The sequence below is a fragment of the Pisolithus orientalis genome, assembly GCF_024613125.1.
Source record: "Pisolithus orientalis strain OTSU chromosome Unknown F5J12scaffold_3, whole genome shotgun sequence".
NCBI lineage: Eukaryota > Fungi > Basidiomycota > Agaricomycetes > Boletales > Pisolithaceae > Pisolithus > Pisolithus orientalis.
The window spans coordinates 95,703-110,828 of NW_026260784.1; the positions used below are offsets into that span (position 1 = coordinate 95,703).

At 50.8% G+C, this 15,126-nt stretch overlaps 4 protein-coding genes across 4 annotated transcripts; 2 read left to right on the forward strand and 2 right to left on the reverse strand.

Moving 5' to 3' along the window:
• Positions 1–1,353: 1,353 nt before the first annotated feature.
• F5J12DRAFT_800151 (uncharacterized protein) lies at positions 1,354–2,862 on the forward strand. Its single transcript, XM_051744313.1, has 5 exons — positions 1,354–1,639; positions 1,739–1,804; positions 1,871–2,203; positions 2,264–2,750; positions 2,811–2,862. The coding sequence occupies exons 1-4, from the start codon at positions 1,468–1,470 to the stop codon at positions 2,533–2,535; spliced, it is 843 nt and encodes a 280-aa protein (XP_051603996.1). The 5' UTR covers positions 1,354–1,467; the 3' UTR covers positions 2,536–2,750; positions 2,811–2,862.
• On the reverse strand, positions 2,798–9,838 carry F5J12DRAFT_800153 (uncharacterized protein). The gene is made up of 19 exons (XM_051744314.1): positions 9,390–9,838; positions 9,166–9,294; positions 9,008–9,111; positions 8,176–8,955; positions 7,275–8,118; positions 7,009–7,217; positions 6,782–6,948; positions 6,615–6,720; positions 6,344–6,564; positions 6,126–6,285; positions 5,831–6,064; positions 5,563–5,777; positions 5,205–5,508; positions 4,942–5,152; positions 4,849–4,874; positions 4,664–4,792; positions 4,269–4,605; positions 4,070–4,203; positions 2,798–3,904 (listed from the first exon to the last, which is right to left on the reverse strand). The coding sequence occupies exons 1-19, from the start codon at positions 9,829–9,831 to the stop codon at positions 2,927–2,929; spliced, it is 5,730 nt and encodes a 1,909-aa protein (XP_051603997.1). The 5' UTR covers positions 9,832–9,838; the 3' UTR covers positions 2,798–2,926.
• A 160-nt stretch (positions 9,839–9,998) lies between these two features.
• On the forward strand, positions 9,999–11,393 carry F5J12DRAFT_953537 (Mob1/phocein; the record flags this gene model as incomplete). The annotated part of the gene is made up of 5 exons (XM_051749834.1): positions 9,999–10,021; positions 10,051–10,289; positions 10,345–10,438; positions 10,497–10,624; positions 10,688–11,393. 5 exons carry the CDS (start codon positions 9,999–10,001, stop codon positions 10,957–10,959), a joined length of 756 nt encoding a protein of 251 aa, XP_051603998.1. The 3' UTR covers positions 10,960–11,393.
• On the reverse strand, positions 11,134–14,769 carry F5J12DRAFT_953547 (uncharacterized protein; the record flags this gene model as incomplete). Its single annotated transcript, XM_051749835.1, has 11 exons — positions 11,134–11,519; positions 11,568–11,607; positions 11,690–11,806; positions 11,866–12,488; positions 12,615–12,803; positions 12,857–12,898; positions 12,969–12,980; positions 13,036–13,410; positions 13,462–13,577; positions 13,634–14,301; positions 14,456–14,769. Coding segments are annotated over 11 exons (2,616 nt in total), but the record flags the coding sequence as incomplete, so codon positions are not given.
• Positions 14,770–15,126: the final 357 nt, after the last annotated feature.

The window sequence follows — 15,126 nt, forward strand, 5'->3', positions numbered from 1 at the left end:
CATATAGTCATAGCATGGATTTATTCAAATTCATGTATAGGCAGATTATATGAATCCCCCCCAGGACCCTCCCTACTGAAAATTCCACATACACTACACTGTCCCTTCATCACTCTGGTCCAAGTACACTTGTAAAGAAACTTTGCATCTGTAAGTGTGTGGTTAAATAGTGGAAATGGCACATACAAACTCAAAAAAAGAGTATATGTGCACAATGTACAATCTATGTTGAGCCATCTATGATGGTGACAAAGGATGATGTGTGGGGGTGTCAATGGGGATGTGGGGGTGCTCAATGAGGTGGTGGATGTTGGTGAACTCAAAGTCAAAGTAGTGGTATGTGCTGTCATCAATGACTGTTAGCCAGTGTCTGTGACAAATGATATCTCACAACTCACCTGGAAGTCAGTGAATAGAGAGGTCTGTCACAGTCTGCTAGAGGTCCAGTGACCAATGCATTCAGCAACTTGTGTCAATGACTCACCAATATATCTGAGGGTGTGGGAACCTAAGGGACAGTGGGTGGCTAGTGGTGGGGGTTGGTGGAGAGGAGCACTGAAGGATTATTATTTTGAGAGACAATGAGAGGAAAGCAGACTCTGAAGGAAATAAGTATGGCCAGAGGGGCTCCTATAGCCTGAGCAAATGATAGAGGGTGACATCTGGGGACTTCTATGACAGTCTAGGGCTCAACTCCAACTCTTCTCATCTTGGGGTGGCTCATGTATTGTTTTTAAAAAAAGCTAATTACACTGAGTACTGGGTAGGGCTGACTAAGCAGTCAAAAAGCGAAATTCTAAGTACCACTAACAGAAAAAACACCTAAAATGAAAACTAAATAAAACAAACAAAATAAAATGAATGCTCTAGTAGGGAAATTACATTCCCTACAGTGCCTTCAAGAAAATTTTGCAAAGTGTCAACAACCTGTCTGGAAAGTGTCATGGCATACAGGCAGGCAAGCAGAAGCATGCCTGGATGTTCAGAAAATCAGCCATCCCCTTATTGGGAGGTCAGACAGCATCCAGGTAGATAAGGAGTCCTTACAGTCACTAGACAGATGATATGTTGATTTGATGGGATGACAGATCCAGTATGGACATGTGATCTGTCTCCAAACCATATGTCAAGATTTTTGCCAAGGCTTGAGCAGAAATTACAAAGCCTGGATTTGGTACAGAAAATCTCCCAAATATTTCTGACAGTCAGAGTTGGTCAAGGAATATGGTTAGCCACATTTGTATTACAGGCAGACTACCTTCCATGGTCTAGTTACCATACTGACAGAATCTCGTTTCCACAGTGACTGTAGCATACTCCGGCGTGGTAAACAAGGTGCCTGCCGGCGGCGACGGCCCTGTTCTAGTTACGTAATACATACACAGTCTTGGAGTCAGTGAGCAGGAATCTCCCCCGACCACGACGACGTATCTTCTCGTACCCACTAATCGCACGAGACCCGCCACTATGTCTATGTTCGACAAATTCAGGCGCGGAGCCCAGAAAGCTGGGATCCAGGCGACAGCCTTCGTTCGTGAAAGCTCTACCCGCGTCGCATCCGGTTCTAGAGATTTTGTTCAAGGGTTCTCCCTCCCGGGCGAGGCAGAGAAGGCAGCAAAGATCCTGGAAAGTTTTCTAGGTAGGCTAGTGTCGCGAAATGATAAATCTGAACTTAGGCTCATTTGCCCTGCCTTGGTTACTCCGTGATGGCCTCTGCCCACTCTTTCCATCCCCATAGCTGACCCTGACCGTCCTGAGTCTGCACTCAACTCTATACCAAAGGCTGTCTTACAGCGTGCACGAGGTAGGTGCCCTCCGTGTATCATTCTTTCCACACCTTCCACAAGTTTGCCTAAATGATGCTGTTTAGGTCTCGCTATCTTCCAAGTCCTCAAAGCCGGTTTCATGTTCTCGGGCAAGGCAGGCTCAGGTCTCGTCATCGCCCGTCTCCCAGACGGGTCATGGTCCGCCCCTTCCTGTATTGCGACAGGCGGTCTCGGGTGGGGTCTCCAAATAGGCGCCGATATCACAGACTTTGTCGTCGTCCTTAACAGCGAGGAGGCCGTTCGTGCGTTCTCCATGGGTGGAAACGTCACTGTGGGTGGAAATGTCGGCGCTACGGCTGGTCCAATCGGAACGGGTGGAGCTGTACAAGCGAGTCTTGCACACCCCGCGCATATGTTTTCCTACTCGAAGAGCAAGGGTGAGGTTTATCGACGGATAAAGGTTATTCCTCACAGGTACTGAGTCTACATTCTGACAGGTCTGTTTGCGGGCGTATCCCTCGAGGGAACGGTTCTAATTGAACGCAAAGACGCTAACCGCGAATTTTATGGATCTACAGTTCCAGCTCGAGATATCCTTGGTGGTCGGGTTCCCCCGCCCGAGGTTGCATCCCGTTTGTATGAAATCATCGAGGCAGCAGAGGGTCTTGACGAGACGGGCGTTCCGCAGGCGGCGTATGTTCCTGGTGAAAGTGGCGAACATATGCCTCTGAGAGAACATGAGATGGTATTTGATGCGGGAGGACATTAAATGATCGGGACGAGTGCCCGCTGCGTGGATGCGGGCCATGGGCCTGAAAGGATGGTGCTGGCATAACGTACTCTTTTCTACATTTATCATATATCCTTTGCTCTTGTGTTTGCTAGCTTCTTGTAATGACTGCAGTACTTGCTGACACTGTTAGTTGCCTTAGAAAATAGGTGGGATCTCTGCACTACTCGGGAACACCAGACGCTGGATCTTCAGTGAGACATACCTCATTTGCCTTGTTACTCAGAGCTCATGACTGATCATACCACTGGTAGTTATTGATCTCGAAATACGGTACGTACGATGAAGTGTTCAGGCGAGTGTGTGGATAATGATACAAAATGCAAACGTATAATAACAGCAAACATCATGATGGATGTTGCGCAGACTATTATGCCGGCGGCTGAGGCCGTCTGATCGTTACAGGAGGCTTGTTAGTGGTGCTGGTCCCTACCGCAAGGCCAGGTGTACTCGTGCTGGCCTCAGCAGGCTTGATCCTTTTAGCTAATGAATCGTCTGAAGAAACGTCGTCTTCGCGAGCGCGTTTGGCAGCTGCACCCATGATTTGAATGGCTCCTTGCTGCTGTGATGGAGCAGTGGTGGCAGTAGGTGAAGGTGCACCACCTCTTCCCTTGATGGAGATGCCTCGCTGCCCACCACGTATTGAGGCACCACGGCCCCGTCCTCTGGTGGCTGCTTCGGGGGGAACCAGCATTACAGCACCGCTGGTAGCCTGCCTTCGTACAGGGCCAGCACTTACACTGGTTGAAGGGACCGAGGACGACTCTGTGGCTGACGCTGGAGTTGCTTCGGAAGGAACAGTCGAGGTAGGCGCTGCAGGTGTGGTTGTTGTTGCGGGCATAGTCGTAGTGGCAGGGGCACTAGTAGAGTCGGGTACAATCCCTGCTTTCTTCCATTCAAGAATTTGTGCTTCGAGTTCCTTCACCTTCAGTTGTGACCGGACGAGCTGGGAATCCTTGAGCTTCGACTTCGCACTCTGCTCCATTCTACCGCGCTCGACAGCTTTCTCGATCTCATCGTTAAGCCTAGTCTGGAACTCTTGCTCACGGGCTGCGATAGCGGCATCAATGGCAGCCTTCGTAGCATCATCATTAGAAGCCACGGTTGCCTCAGCTTTCGCCGCCAGGGTGGCAGCGTGCACGGCGGCATCGAGGTTGGCTTCGTGCTGGGCATTCAGCAAGGCTCTGAGGTCTTCGAGTTCTTTGGCATGCCGTTTGACCAATTCCTCCACGTTACCTGCGCTCGCAGCTGACATTTCGCTCTTCGCCTTCTCGACTGCCGCCGCAAGTTCGGTATTGGCACGATCCCTAGCTCTTTGCAAGTCTTGGATTCTAACTTGGAATTTTTCCTATCGACATTCGTTACAACCTGAGCCGGCAATGACCCGGTGCGAGTAACTCACATTAGCCTGCTTAAGATTTCGAGTGTCATCAGCGGCCTTCTTAGCCTCTTCGTCGGCAGCCTAAAAACCACCATTCAGCTTGCAGCACATGGTCTGAAAGGGTGTTCATACCTTCGCTCGGGCCACCGCTTCGTCGCGTGCTTTACTAAGTTCAGCCTTTTCTCCTGCCCACTGAGCTTTCAAAGCGTCGGCTCCTTCAGCGTTCAATAGGGCTTCCTTCTCCGCTAGAAGCCTGTCTTTTTCGGCTTGGAGTGATGCCTATGACGGTGTTTTAGACAAGCAAAATACGAAAAAACACTGCATTACGAACAACAAGTGCAGGCTTGATCAGGAGTTGGCGTGGGCAGCGAGGGAGGTTTGGCTCTCTCTTCGGCTAGCGCCTTCTCGAGAGCTGCTTTCTCGTGCCGAAGGGCGTCGAGTTGAGCAGTGAGCTCTTTGGAGGCGTCGGAATCGGTGCTGGCGCCAGCACCAACATGAAGCGTATCTCGTTCGGCTGTCAAGGTCCTCACTTGTTCTTGAAGCTCTTTAACCTGCTGATTCATTCGAGACCGTTCCTGGTTCACATGTCCGAGCCGCTGCCTGAACCCTTCCATGTTCTTCGTAGCTGCCTCCTTATGTTTTCGGAGAGCATCTTCCAACGCCTCAACCTACCCACATAACCCATGAGAAAAACACACCACATGATGCTCGAACGGCTGTTCTTACCCGAGAATTCGCTTCTGAGAACTTGGCATCTCGTTCTGTTACCAATTTTTCCACCTCAGCCTTCTGGGCCTTCAATGCGTCAATCTCATCTTTCAAGCTCTGAACTTCAGCAGGATCAATCCGATCGTACTGTATACCAAAATTAGGGAAAGCTTGCTGCAGTGGGGGTGGCAACCCGGGCCTACCTTGCTTAAAAGTTGAGCATTACGTTCTTGCCAGCGCTTACTTTCACCCTCGAGGCAGTGCGATTTGAGCGTCGCGCGCTTGGAGTTCAGCACGTGCGATGCGTGCCTCTTCCTTTGCAGGTTCCAGTTCCACAGAAAGGGCCTTCAGTTTAGCACCCAGCTCTCTTGCGCGCTTGGTATAGTTCTCGCAATCCGCACGAAGAGTGGCATTGCTCTCCCGAAGGATGTTGAGTTGGTTAATTCGTTCGAGCATCTCAGCATGTTGGGCATCTGAAGTAGCAGCTTGGATTGTACGTTCACGTTCCTGCGACAGAAATGTGAGAGAGCAACAGGCGCACGCTTAGAAGTATAATTACCTCGGAGAGAGTGCTACGGGCTTCTTGCAAACTCCGGCTAAGATGGTCGGTTTGCCCCTTAAGACGGACGTTCTCCTGTTTGCATAACTCAAGTTGGAGATCAACAATTTCTTTCTCCTTTCTGAGGTACCCAATGACAGCGCGCAACTCTGTCAACTTAACGTCGGAGTCGTCGTTGGTGTCGGCTTCGTTGGAGGTGTTCTCCGTGGACGAGTCTGCAACCTGACGGATGCGAGCAGCTTGTGAGCTGACGGTGTCCAAGTGCTGGTATAAGAGAGCCTTTTGTGCGGAGAGATCGTCATAACTATCCGAATATCATGGGTAATCTTCATCGGCACGGACACTTGAGCTCACTTACCGTGCATTGAGGTCTGCGATCTCTTTTTCAAGCGCCTCCTTCTGCTGTTTCCAGCTGCCTTCAGAAGCTTCCAACTTCGCTTGGGCACTCGCCGCTTCCGCAAGGTTTTGGCGAGCCGTAGCCTGAGCCGCTGTGAGCTGGTGCCTAAGGTTCTCCACGTTCTTCAAGGACTCAGCATGGGTGACTACTTCGCGGGCGTATCTTTCCTCCGCAGCCTAAAAAGCCCCTTGAGAAAACAAGCATACAACGATGTTTCCGAAAGACATACTATCGCGCGCTGCTCCAGCTCGCGGATTTCTTGCTCGTGAGTGGTACGGTCGTTCTCAGAAACCCTTTCGGAAGTACTAAGATCGACAATCGTTCCCTCCAAAATCCTCTTATCGTTTGCCCATGCTGTACGTTCGTTTTCGAGGGTATGCTGGATCTCGGTGACTTTCGCCTTGGCTTGTTGCAAGTCGTCTTCAACCGAACGAAGCTTCTCTTGCAACGATCTGCATTCGGACTGCACGTGAACAAAAAAAGTGAGATCCAACATCTTGAATTGCAATGGCTTTCAGGAATACCTCAAGTCGGGCGGCTCGAGCTTCAGCGTCAGTCTTGTACTGATCGTGAGTAGCGTTTAGTGCTGTCAGTGCAGCCTCGTTTGCTTGACTAATTTCCTGGAATTGTTGCATGTGGGTACGCGCCGATGCTAGATCAACCTGAGCAACTTTGAGTGCAGATCTAAGCAAGAAAAGAATCATCTTCACGATCATTGATCATTTGCTGCCAAATGACTTACCGCAATTCAGCCACTTCTTGCTCCAACTGCTGCTCGCGTGGCAAATCCGACGCAGGAACAGTCGTAACGGCGGAAGCACCAGACACTCTCCTTTCGTACACAGCAAGCTTCTCTTCGTTGCCTTGCAACTGGCGAGTAAGTTGCTCTACACGATCCTGGAGATGTGTCTTGCTCGTCTCCGCGCCAACAAGAGATTCCCGGGCTTGAGCCAACTGTCCAGCCTGTTTTGCAAACGTCAAGGAGAGTAATATATCAGTAACGAGTAACTTACGGTCTTGTCCAGACGTGCTTGCAAATCCTTCATGTCGATGTCTCGCTGAAGCGTGACGTGCCGAAGGGTCTCTCGCTCTTGTGACAACTGAACCTTCAATTCTTGCCTTTAAACTCACCCCTCAGCTCGAAAAAAAAAACAATAGGGCACGGCCACGCAATACCCACGTTTGGCTTTCCATCATCTGTATCTGCGTCTCGAGGCGTTTACGGTCGTTCTCGCCCGAACGCTCAAGGTCACCGTGGATACGTTGAACATTAGCCACAAGATCCGCCAACTGAGCGCGCTCTACAGAGAGAGATTTATTGTCCTCGATTAACCGCGTCTGTACGCTCTGCACAAAATCCATTACTCCAACCGAACACCACTAATGAGCAAGTAGTGGCATACTCACCTCCCAGATCCTCTTCTCTGCACGAAGGTTTGCAGCCTCGTTGCGGAGCTGTTCCAAATCGCTCTTCACAGTCGCCAGCTCGTCCATGACACGCTCTTTATCGATATCGAGACGCATTTGTTGGTCATATAATTGTTGGTTACGCATCGATAATTGATCCAGATCGCGGCTTTGTAGTGCGAGCTGTTCTTGTGACATACGGTGTCGTTCTACTCAAACAGGTCAGGACAAGAGCGATGAGGATAAGAATTACGAAAATGCCATACCGTCCAAATACTGAATCTTGGCATTTGCCTTTGCCAGGTCCGCATTTGCCCGACCAAGTTCCCTCTGGGCGCTAACAAAATCTTCGCGGAGCTTCGACGAATCCACACCCATCTCTTGTCTGTACGACTCGAACTGGGCCTGTGCATCTGCCAACTCCATTGCCAAATCACCCGAAGGCTGGGCGTTCGATCTACTCGCTGTGCTAGCGCCGTTAACGCCAATATCACCATTCAAGCCGACATGCGGCACTCCCCGTTCCAACTGGGCCAGCATCGCCTTGAGGGTATCCCTCTCCTTCATATATGCTTGAATCGTCATCTCACTGCTCTTCTTCTGCCTCTCGAGCTGTGTCACGAGTTCCTGGATAGCCTCGTGCGCTTCTCGCACCGCTTCGCTCTGTTCCTGTTCGAGAGTAGCACGATAGTCACGTTCCTCTGCCTCCATCTTGGCGCCCATCTCGCGTACGACCTTAAGCAGGCGTTGATTCTGCTCCTGCAATTCTGGAATGGAGCGGAAGAGGACAAGGTTGTTCGTGATGACAGCCTCGATGTCATTTGCAGGTATGGGTTCCATCTGGTCCAGAATTTCGTCAGAAGGTACGGAGGGGTCTTCATGCCGACCGAGTTCTTTGAGCAACGTCTGGATCTGTCGACCAAGATCAGTGAGCTGATGTTGAAGAAGATCGTTCTCGTTGTGGGCTTTTTTGATCTTTTGTGAGAGTTCTTGAATGGAGGCGGCGTTGGCATCCCGGTCGGAGATAGCAGCGGAAAGCTGGGCGGAGAGTTGCGTAGCTTCGAGTTGGAGGCGTTCATATTCTTCGCGTTGTTGTGCGAGAATGGGGGCCTATAAGCATCCGTCAGTAAGGCGACGACCTATTCCAATTGAAATGCCAATGCAAACCCTTTCTTCGATCTGAGCGAGAACTTCGGATAGGGTTCTATCCATGTGATCGTACTCAGTGCATTTCCTCGCATACTCTTCCTCCAAGCGGACATAATCTGCATATACCTCGGTGAACGTCTTGCCTCCCTTTTGTGCCCTGCTGACCATAGCAACCGTCGGACTCAAGCCAAACATGGGGTCAGCAGCACCATCCTGCCAGCGTCCAGGAGTTCCGGGGACACTGGTCGCACCACGACCAGCAACTGGTAGCTCGCCCCTATTGATCCTCTCCAATACAATCTCAAGTTGCTCTAGTCGCTTCTCCACCTCCTCCCTGGCACGCCTCTCCTTCTCCGTCTCGGCCCGGAGTGCAGCCTCGCGTTTTTCAGCACGATCGCCGACGCCCGCCCACTCGTGTTCGATGCTCTCCACGATATCTTTAGCCTGTTTCTCGCGTTCTTCCATAATGGTCACCAGTCGTTTTAGTCCAGAAACCTCTGTGGAAAAAGCGGCTTCCTGTTCGGCGAGTTTACCCTGGAAATCCTGCACACGAGAAAGCGCCTGTGTCAGTTGCTGCGTCTGGGCTTCATGTGCGGACTGAATTGCTTTGAATGAACTCTCAACAGACGCGTGTTTCTGTATCAATGCGTCGTGCGCAGTTTGAAGTTGTATGAATTCAGCATGTTTGGTGCGACGATAGCGCGCATATTCTTCGGATTTGGAGGTTAGTTCTGTGGTGACGCGTGCGGTTTCGTCTTGAGCCAGGCCGAGCTGCTGAGATAGGGTCTCGATTTTGAACTGGGCGCCGACAATGTGAACAAAGCACCGGGAGAAGCAATTGTTGTACTACCTTGTTGGCGGTGTCTGCGGACCGTAGTTCGCGAACCTGAGACTCCAGAGCCTGTTGTTCTTGCCTTGCTTGTCGGAGGTTGGTGCGCAGGGTTTGAATTTCCTCTGTGGAAAGAAAATGGGTACAACAGTAAAATGGTGTCCGAAGGTTGCAGTTACCGTCTCGTTGTGAGGCATCTTCCTTGAGTCTGCTGACGACGCCAATAAGCTCGCGCTTCTCCTTTTCACATTCCTCGACGCGGTGTCGGAGGTGATCGAGTTCTGTTGAAGAGGTATCTCGTGAGTTCGCTATGGAAGTTATTTTTCGCCTCCAGAGCGTTGTTCGACTCGACTAGAAATGAGTAAGGACAGACGGCCCGCGGGACGATGGATAGCTTGCTTACCGAGCTCGTCACGTTCGGTCTTCAATGCGTTGAGTTGGGTTTGGGCAGACTCAAGAGAGGACTCGAGGTCCTTTGACTTTGACTCTCCATCTTGAACAGCCTGGTCCAGCTCGATGTCTTTCCGTTCTACCTCGGCGCGCAATTCCTCGACGTCTCTGTGGGTGGCATCGGTCTCTGCGACCTGTGCAAGCAAGAGTCTGTATATGGACACGATGGTGTCTGGAGTTGGGTTAGTGAATGAGACCTCTGGGATGAGATTGGAAAGGGCCTCGACGTCGACGTCGACGGGTATGGGAATCGCCAGGCGACCTCCTGCTGAGACGGACATCTCCTCTGTGCCCTGCGTCGACGCCCCGTCAAAATGGTCCTCGCTGCCTGCAGCCATGGCCGCGGCCGCGGCAGCAGCAGCCACTGCTTTGCTCTTCCGTCTCGTCCTCACCATGGTCCACGTCCAACTCTGAGCTCGACGTGCTCGACAGCGACACCTGTTTCTTCAGATTCCCACGGCCATGTTTTCTCCCTTTTTGGGAATTCCCATATAAGGTAACCAAGATCATGTGTTTCGTCGACTGGCTCAGCCGGTTACAAACTCTTTTCTCTCCTACAGCCATGTCGTTCTTCAACTCGATCGGGTGAGGCTACCCCGCTTGTGGTTGGTCAGAATGCTAACGACGACTACTAACAGGCGTTCCATGTCGCGCAACCCGCGTCCTCAAAAGCGCTCTCCAACGCCCACGTCTGCAGATATGCCTCCCCCTCCGTCACCCGTTAGCCCACCCGCTTCGAAACCCCTCTATCTCTGCAGTCCATTCGTCGAAGCCGCCCTTGTAAAGGGTAATTTCAAGACTATTGTCGTCCTCCCAAAGTACGTCGATATCATGGAATGGGTCGCCGTCAACGGTGCGTTGTATCCTTTTGTGTGGACGTGAGTCCGACTATGCGATTCGATTTGTAGTGTTCGACTTTTACACCAACCTGAACGAGTTCTACGGCGTCATATCTGAGTGCTGCACTCAACACTCCTGCCCCACCATGTCTGCCGGTACGGGGTGTGTCTACGCTGCGCGTCTTTGCCGTTATCCCACCTGACATCGTCTCCCCCCACAGCCTCAGCTACACGTGGATCAACCAAGATCGCAAGAGCGTCAACTTACCTGCACCGACCTACATAGATTATGTCATGACGTGGGTTCAAAACCTCCTCGACGATGAAAACGTCTTCCCTACCAAATCAGGTAAATCCTTTCAACGCATATAGCCGCCACGTTGACCGTCAGGCTCACTCAAACTCCGAACAGGCCACGACTTCCCCCAATCCTTCCCTTCGACAATCAAACACGTCTATCGCCAGCTTCTCCGCGTCTTTGCACATATTTATCACGCCCACTACCCTCAACTCCTGCACCTCCGCTCTGAACCTCACTTCAACTCCCTTTTTGCCCACTTCTTGGCGTTTGGAAGAGAATATGAGTTGTTGGACCTTAAGGACGTCAAGGGCGCTGCGAATGCACCCGTTGGAATCGGCGCACTATGGGACAAGTGGAAAGAAATGGGGATTTTGGAAGGCTAGATTATACGTTACTCCATGGAATGCATACTGGTATGTTTTGGGGTTTCTACTTCTTTGACTTTGTAAGATACTTCGAGAACAAGATTATAGTTTCGCGTCCACTTGACAACCTCCGTTATCACGCCCCTTCTCGCAAACGGTTTCATGGCATGCAGTTCGGAAAGTAGTAGGCTTCCAATTTCTACACACATACCCACCACCGCGTCGTTCTGCAGTATCCGTCCATGGACAGCTCCTGATGGCCATTTACACAGAATCTTCTCCGAAGATAACCAACACCATTATTCGTAGATAACGTACAAACTTGTAAGTAGTTTGCATTACATCATGTCCACATACAAAATGAAAGTCACATATGCACCTCGAACGCGGATTCTTCAATTCTTGATTCCCCTGCGGCTGATTTCACTGTGTCTCTGTTTCGCCGAACACATCCCCCATCAGTCCAAGTCGTACACGACCCTCGCCCCGACCCACGCATAGGGATAGTTACGTTGATACCAATTCCTGAAGCTCCGTCTCTCAGAAATCCGCGGAATAGTCGCATATGACCCCCCAAGCTATACAGGGTCAGAACTAAGCAAAAAAAAGAGAGAGAGGAAACGTACCACAATGTTATGGGCCCCATCGAAAAAGTCGGCGGTATATCTGTCCAAGACGGAACGATTAACATCAACCAAGAGTCTTCAACGCAGCTTTGTAGACATAAGAAAACGAGACTGGGGCTTACCCAGGGTAGAGGCTGGACGCTACAAAACCCTCGTGTTTATCAAGGACGGTAGACGTCCACTCCCACACACCCCCATTATGTCCCTTCCCTCCATCCTTGGCGAGACCCATTGTCGCCCTTTGCATTATATCGCGTAAGAAGTAAGGGAAGCATCGCCAGAAAAATCAAGTACTCACGGAAGAGGATGCCAATTCCTGAACCCTGTATTCGCGCCTCCTTCGTACCCAGACTCAAATTTGTCAAGGAAAATTCTCAGTTCCGGCTCGGTAGGAATCCTTCCCCCCTTGACACTCGCATAGACCGATAGATTGTCATACGAGGTCAACACGGGCCAATCCCACGCAACCTGGATAGGTACGGGACCGAACAACGTCCGTACTTCAACTTCACCATTGTCGGTCATGACCCAACTAGCCGGGAAGGTAAGTTTGTTCTTGCCGACTCCGACCCCATCATCTTCGCCTTGAACAGTACCCCAGTAAAATCCGTGGAACTCCCCGTTTGTGATCGGGCGCCACTCAATTTTGAATGCGCCGACCGCAACTTTCCGCTCTGGGCTCTCGTTGTCCCACCCAAACGTATGCCCAGCCACATCGTGAGATTTGACAGGATCTTCGTCTTCACTCTCGACATCGTCGATGCCAATCGTGACAGTCGTCGTGTCCATGACGACAGTATCCGACATAGGCTTCGGCGCATGCTTCCAACTTTCCAACAATGATTCCCAAGCCGGCGGGGCAAAACCAGGGGGAGGAATCGTCCCCGTGCCAGCTCTCTGAATGAGCATGTACAATAACGTCTATTGTTCATGCAACAATCGTAAGCAAAAACCTAGCAAATGGGACCGACTGAACCCGACATCGGACACTTTGCAAGCCAAAGCCGGAGAGTCGTCAAGGGCGAGTTTCTGTGATTGAACTCTTACCTCCAGGTGCAGACCTTCATGTTCATAAGTCATGAACAACACACGAGCGACGTTGCGCGCCATCGGTATCTTTCCGGAAGATATGTCGTCGTAGAGTTTGAGGAGTCGCGCTCGGACCCGAAGTCGGAATGAGAGAATACTCTCTAATGATGGCCAATCTTCTTCATTTCGCGGAACCTCGGAATGATCCTGCGATGTTCCCACTCACAACAGACTCACGATCGGGACAAGATGCTACTTACATGGCACTTGGTAGGATCATCAACGTTGGGATCAATGCCTCTCTAGTATTTGAAACACGTCTGTCAGCACCACCAGTTGCCTAGTCAGAGTGGGAAATAGGAAAACACCTACTTCAAAGATGTACTAACGCACAACAAAGTATTAATGGACGACAACACTGCACGGCAGGCGAACCAACCTTGAACTCTTCTGGGTCTGTGTTTGGTTCCTTCAACAGTCTAGACAAATGAATATCCAGGAACGCTGGGACATGTCCTAAGTAGAAAAGGCAGATATGTCTAAGATTGATTGGTTTCTGGTGGAGCATTGTGTAGGGGATCATGCGCAATGTTACAAAATCCCACGCAGTCCATATAGCATGCCAATCACCCGTGCTAGGCATACTGAAAGGACTATAGGCGCCCGAGTCTGCAGTCGGTGCAGGCAATAGCGGAAACATGAATGGTGGACGCTCAAGAAGGAAGAGTGAGTGGCGACCAGTGCTGTCAATCCAGCAGTGAATGGAGCGAAGCTGTGCCTGGGAAAACAGCCTGCAGATATCACTCTCTGAGTACTAGTGGTCACGGTCAACAGAAGACAACTACTGGGATCAACAGATTCTTACTTTTCTAGAGATTTCGATCTTGACAAGTTCACCATCCAAGAACTGTACACGTTGATTGGACTGTGGGATGTGGATTTGGTGAGGCCGCACACACTTGTAATACGCCTCATGAACACCTAATAAAGGTATCAAACCAATGCCAAGATATCCATTTGAAGTATTCGGAACTGACGTTCTGCTTCGTTGTACTTGTTGACATACTCCCAGTTGTCGAGATCAAACAGACAGGGATCTCCCAAAGTGTTGCCGGCAGCTTTGAGACCGTTCATGATGAACTCCCTGGTATGGCCCTCGGGATCGTTGTATGCGAGCTCGATATCCTCCCGTTTCGCGTGCTGACTTAGGCCGAGAAGTAAGGTATCTCCGGAACCAGGCCTCAATGGGAAAGAACGTAAAAATTCGGCATCTTCCCCCGGCGCGAAATTTCCAAGGGATGAACCGAGGAACAATAAATGAAGGGGTGGCTGGTCTGGGGAAGATGGGGACGTCATGCCGGTCTCCGCAGTAGTAGCATCCGAGGAGCTCGAAGACCCATTGCGCTTACGAGTCGACCTCTCATAGCCTCGGACAGGAAAGGGGAACTCGTCTTCTTTGTCAAACGTCGGAAGACCGCCGTCTGTGATGAACCGAAGACCACTCTCATATGTACCTAGTAACCCCTTCGTTTCGACCTTTCCGGAGAGAGCAGGTCCGAGTTCGGACATGTTTAGCTCTGAAAGAGTTCGTCTCAGCTCGCGTTCTTCGAGATCAAGAGCGAAGTATGTTGTGGGGGGAATAGGTAAGGGTTGGGGTACGAGCTCAGATGCCGCGCGTAAGATGTAGGATGTCTTGCGAAGAGACCTGCGTTAAGAAAGCAGGTCAGCGCGTTCTGAGACTCGGCAGTATACCCCAAGAAAGACAGGGGGTGAATACGGGCGAATCGGCGTCCATAACTACAGCAGCCACGCGCTCTGCAAGGTATATCAAGCCGGACCGAATTTAATTGGAATCTCACCCAGCACCTAACTCGACGATGACCTCGCCGTGAACGACGCCATCCGTACGACCATGCATGAGCTGCACGATGTGGTAGGCATGTTTTCTGAGGATCTCCTCCTCTGCGCCAAACGGATAGTACTCTGGTGCGTCGGTGGTGATTTTATCGTATAATCTTAGGCCACGCTCATCGTACAGGAGCACCGTGGGTAAAGTCTTGAGGTTGACTGGGGCATCTAAGCCTCTGGCAATTTCCTCCGTGATAGACGCGTTCGCCGAGGTATCATTGGAGCGAATATCTAGGATATGAATTTCTCCGGTTTGTTTCGCAGAGGAGTGCATTGGTTCGGGCTAGTCGATGATGGCACGTACTTTGAACCTTTATTCTTACAAATATTCTCTTATTTAAAAAAAATGCAAGGAGAGGCGGCATCGTGACAGCCATCCACCATACTTGGAGCAGGTGATCGGATCGCTGGCTGCTGCGCCCCAACGGTGGAGGCTTCCCCTATGTATTTTCGCTACCTGCAAATTTTTCGGAATAAACTGACTCGGTCGCCATTCCTGAGCCAACATGCATGCTGAACGGTTCAGTACCCTCAATTATCTTCACCCAGTAGAAATGAGATTGAGAATCATGAGTGTAAGGCATAGAAGGCTGGCATTCGTGGTGAAGTAATCAATAGTTAG

Coding starts and splice junctions, on each gene's coding strand:
- F5J12DRAFT_800153 (XM_051744314.1), bottom strand. CDS start 9,831: ATGGTGAGGACGAGACGGAAGAGCAAAGCAGTGGCTGCTGCTGCCGCG. Junction 6,721..6,781: donor CAGATGATGGAAAGCCAAAC/GTGGGTATTGCG, acceptor GTGAGTTTAAAG/GCAAGAATTGAAGGTTCAGT. Junction 5,509..5,562: donor ATCGCAGACCTCAATGCACG/GTAAGTGAGCTC, acceptor ATATTCGGATAG/TTATGACGATCTCTCCGCAC.
- F5J12DRAFT_800151 (XM_051744313.1), top strand. CDS start 1,468: ATGTCTATGTTCGACAAATTCAGGCGCGGAGCCCAGAAAGCTGGGATC. Junction 1,805..1,870: donor TGTCTTACAGCGTGCACGAG/GTAGGTGCCCTC, acceptor GATGCTGTTTAG/GTCTCGCTATCTTCCAAGTC. Junction 2,204..2,263: donor TTCCTACTCGAAGAGCAAGG/GTGAGGTTTATC, acceptor ACATTCTGACAG/GTCTGTTTGCGGGCGTATCC.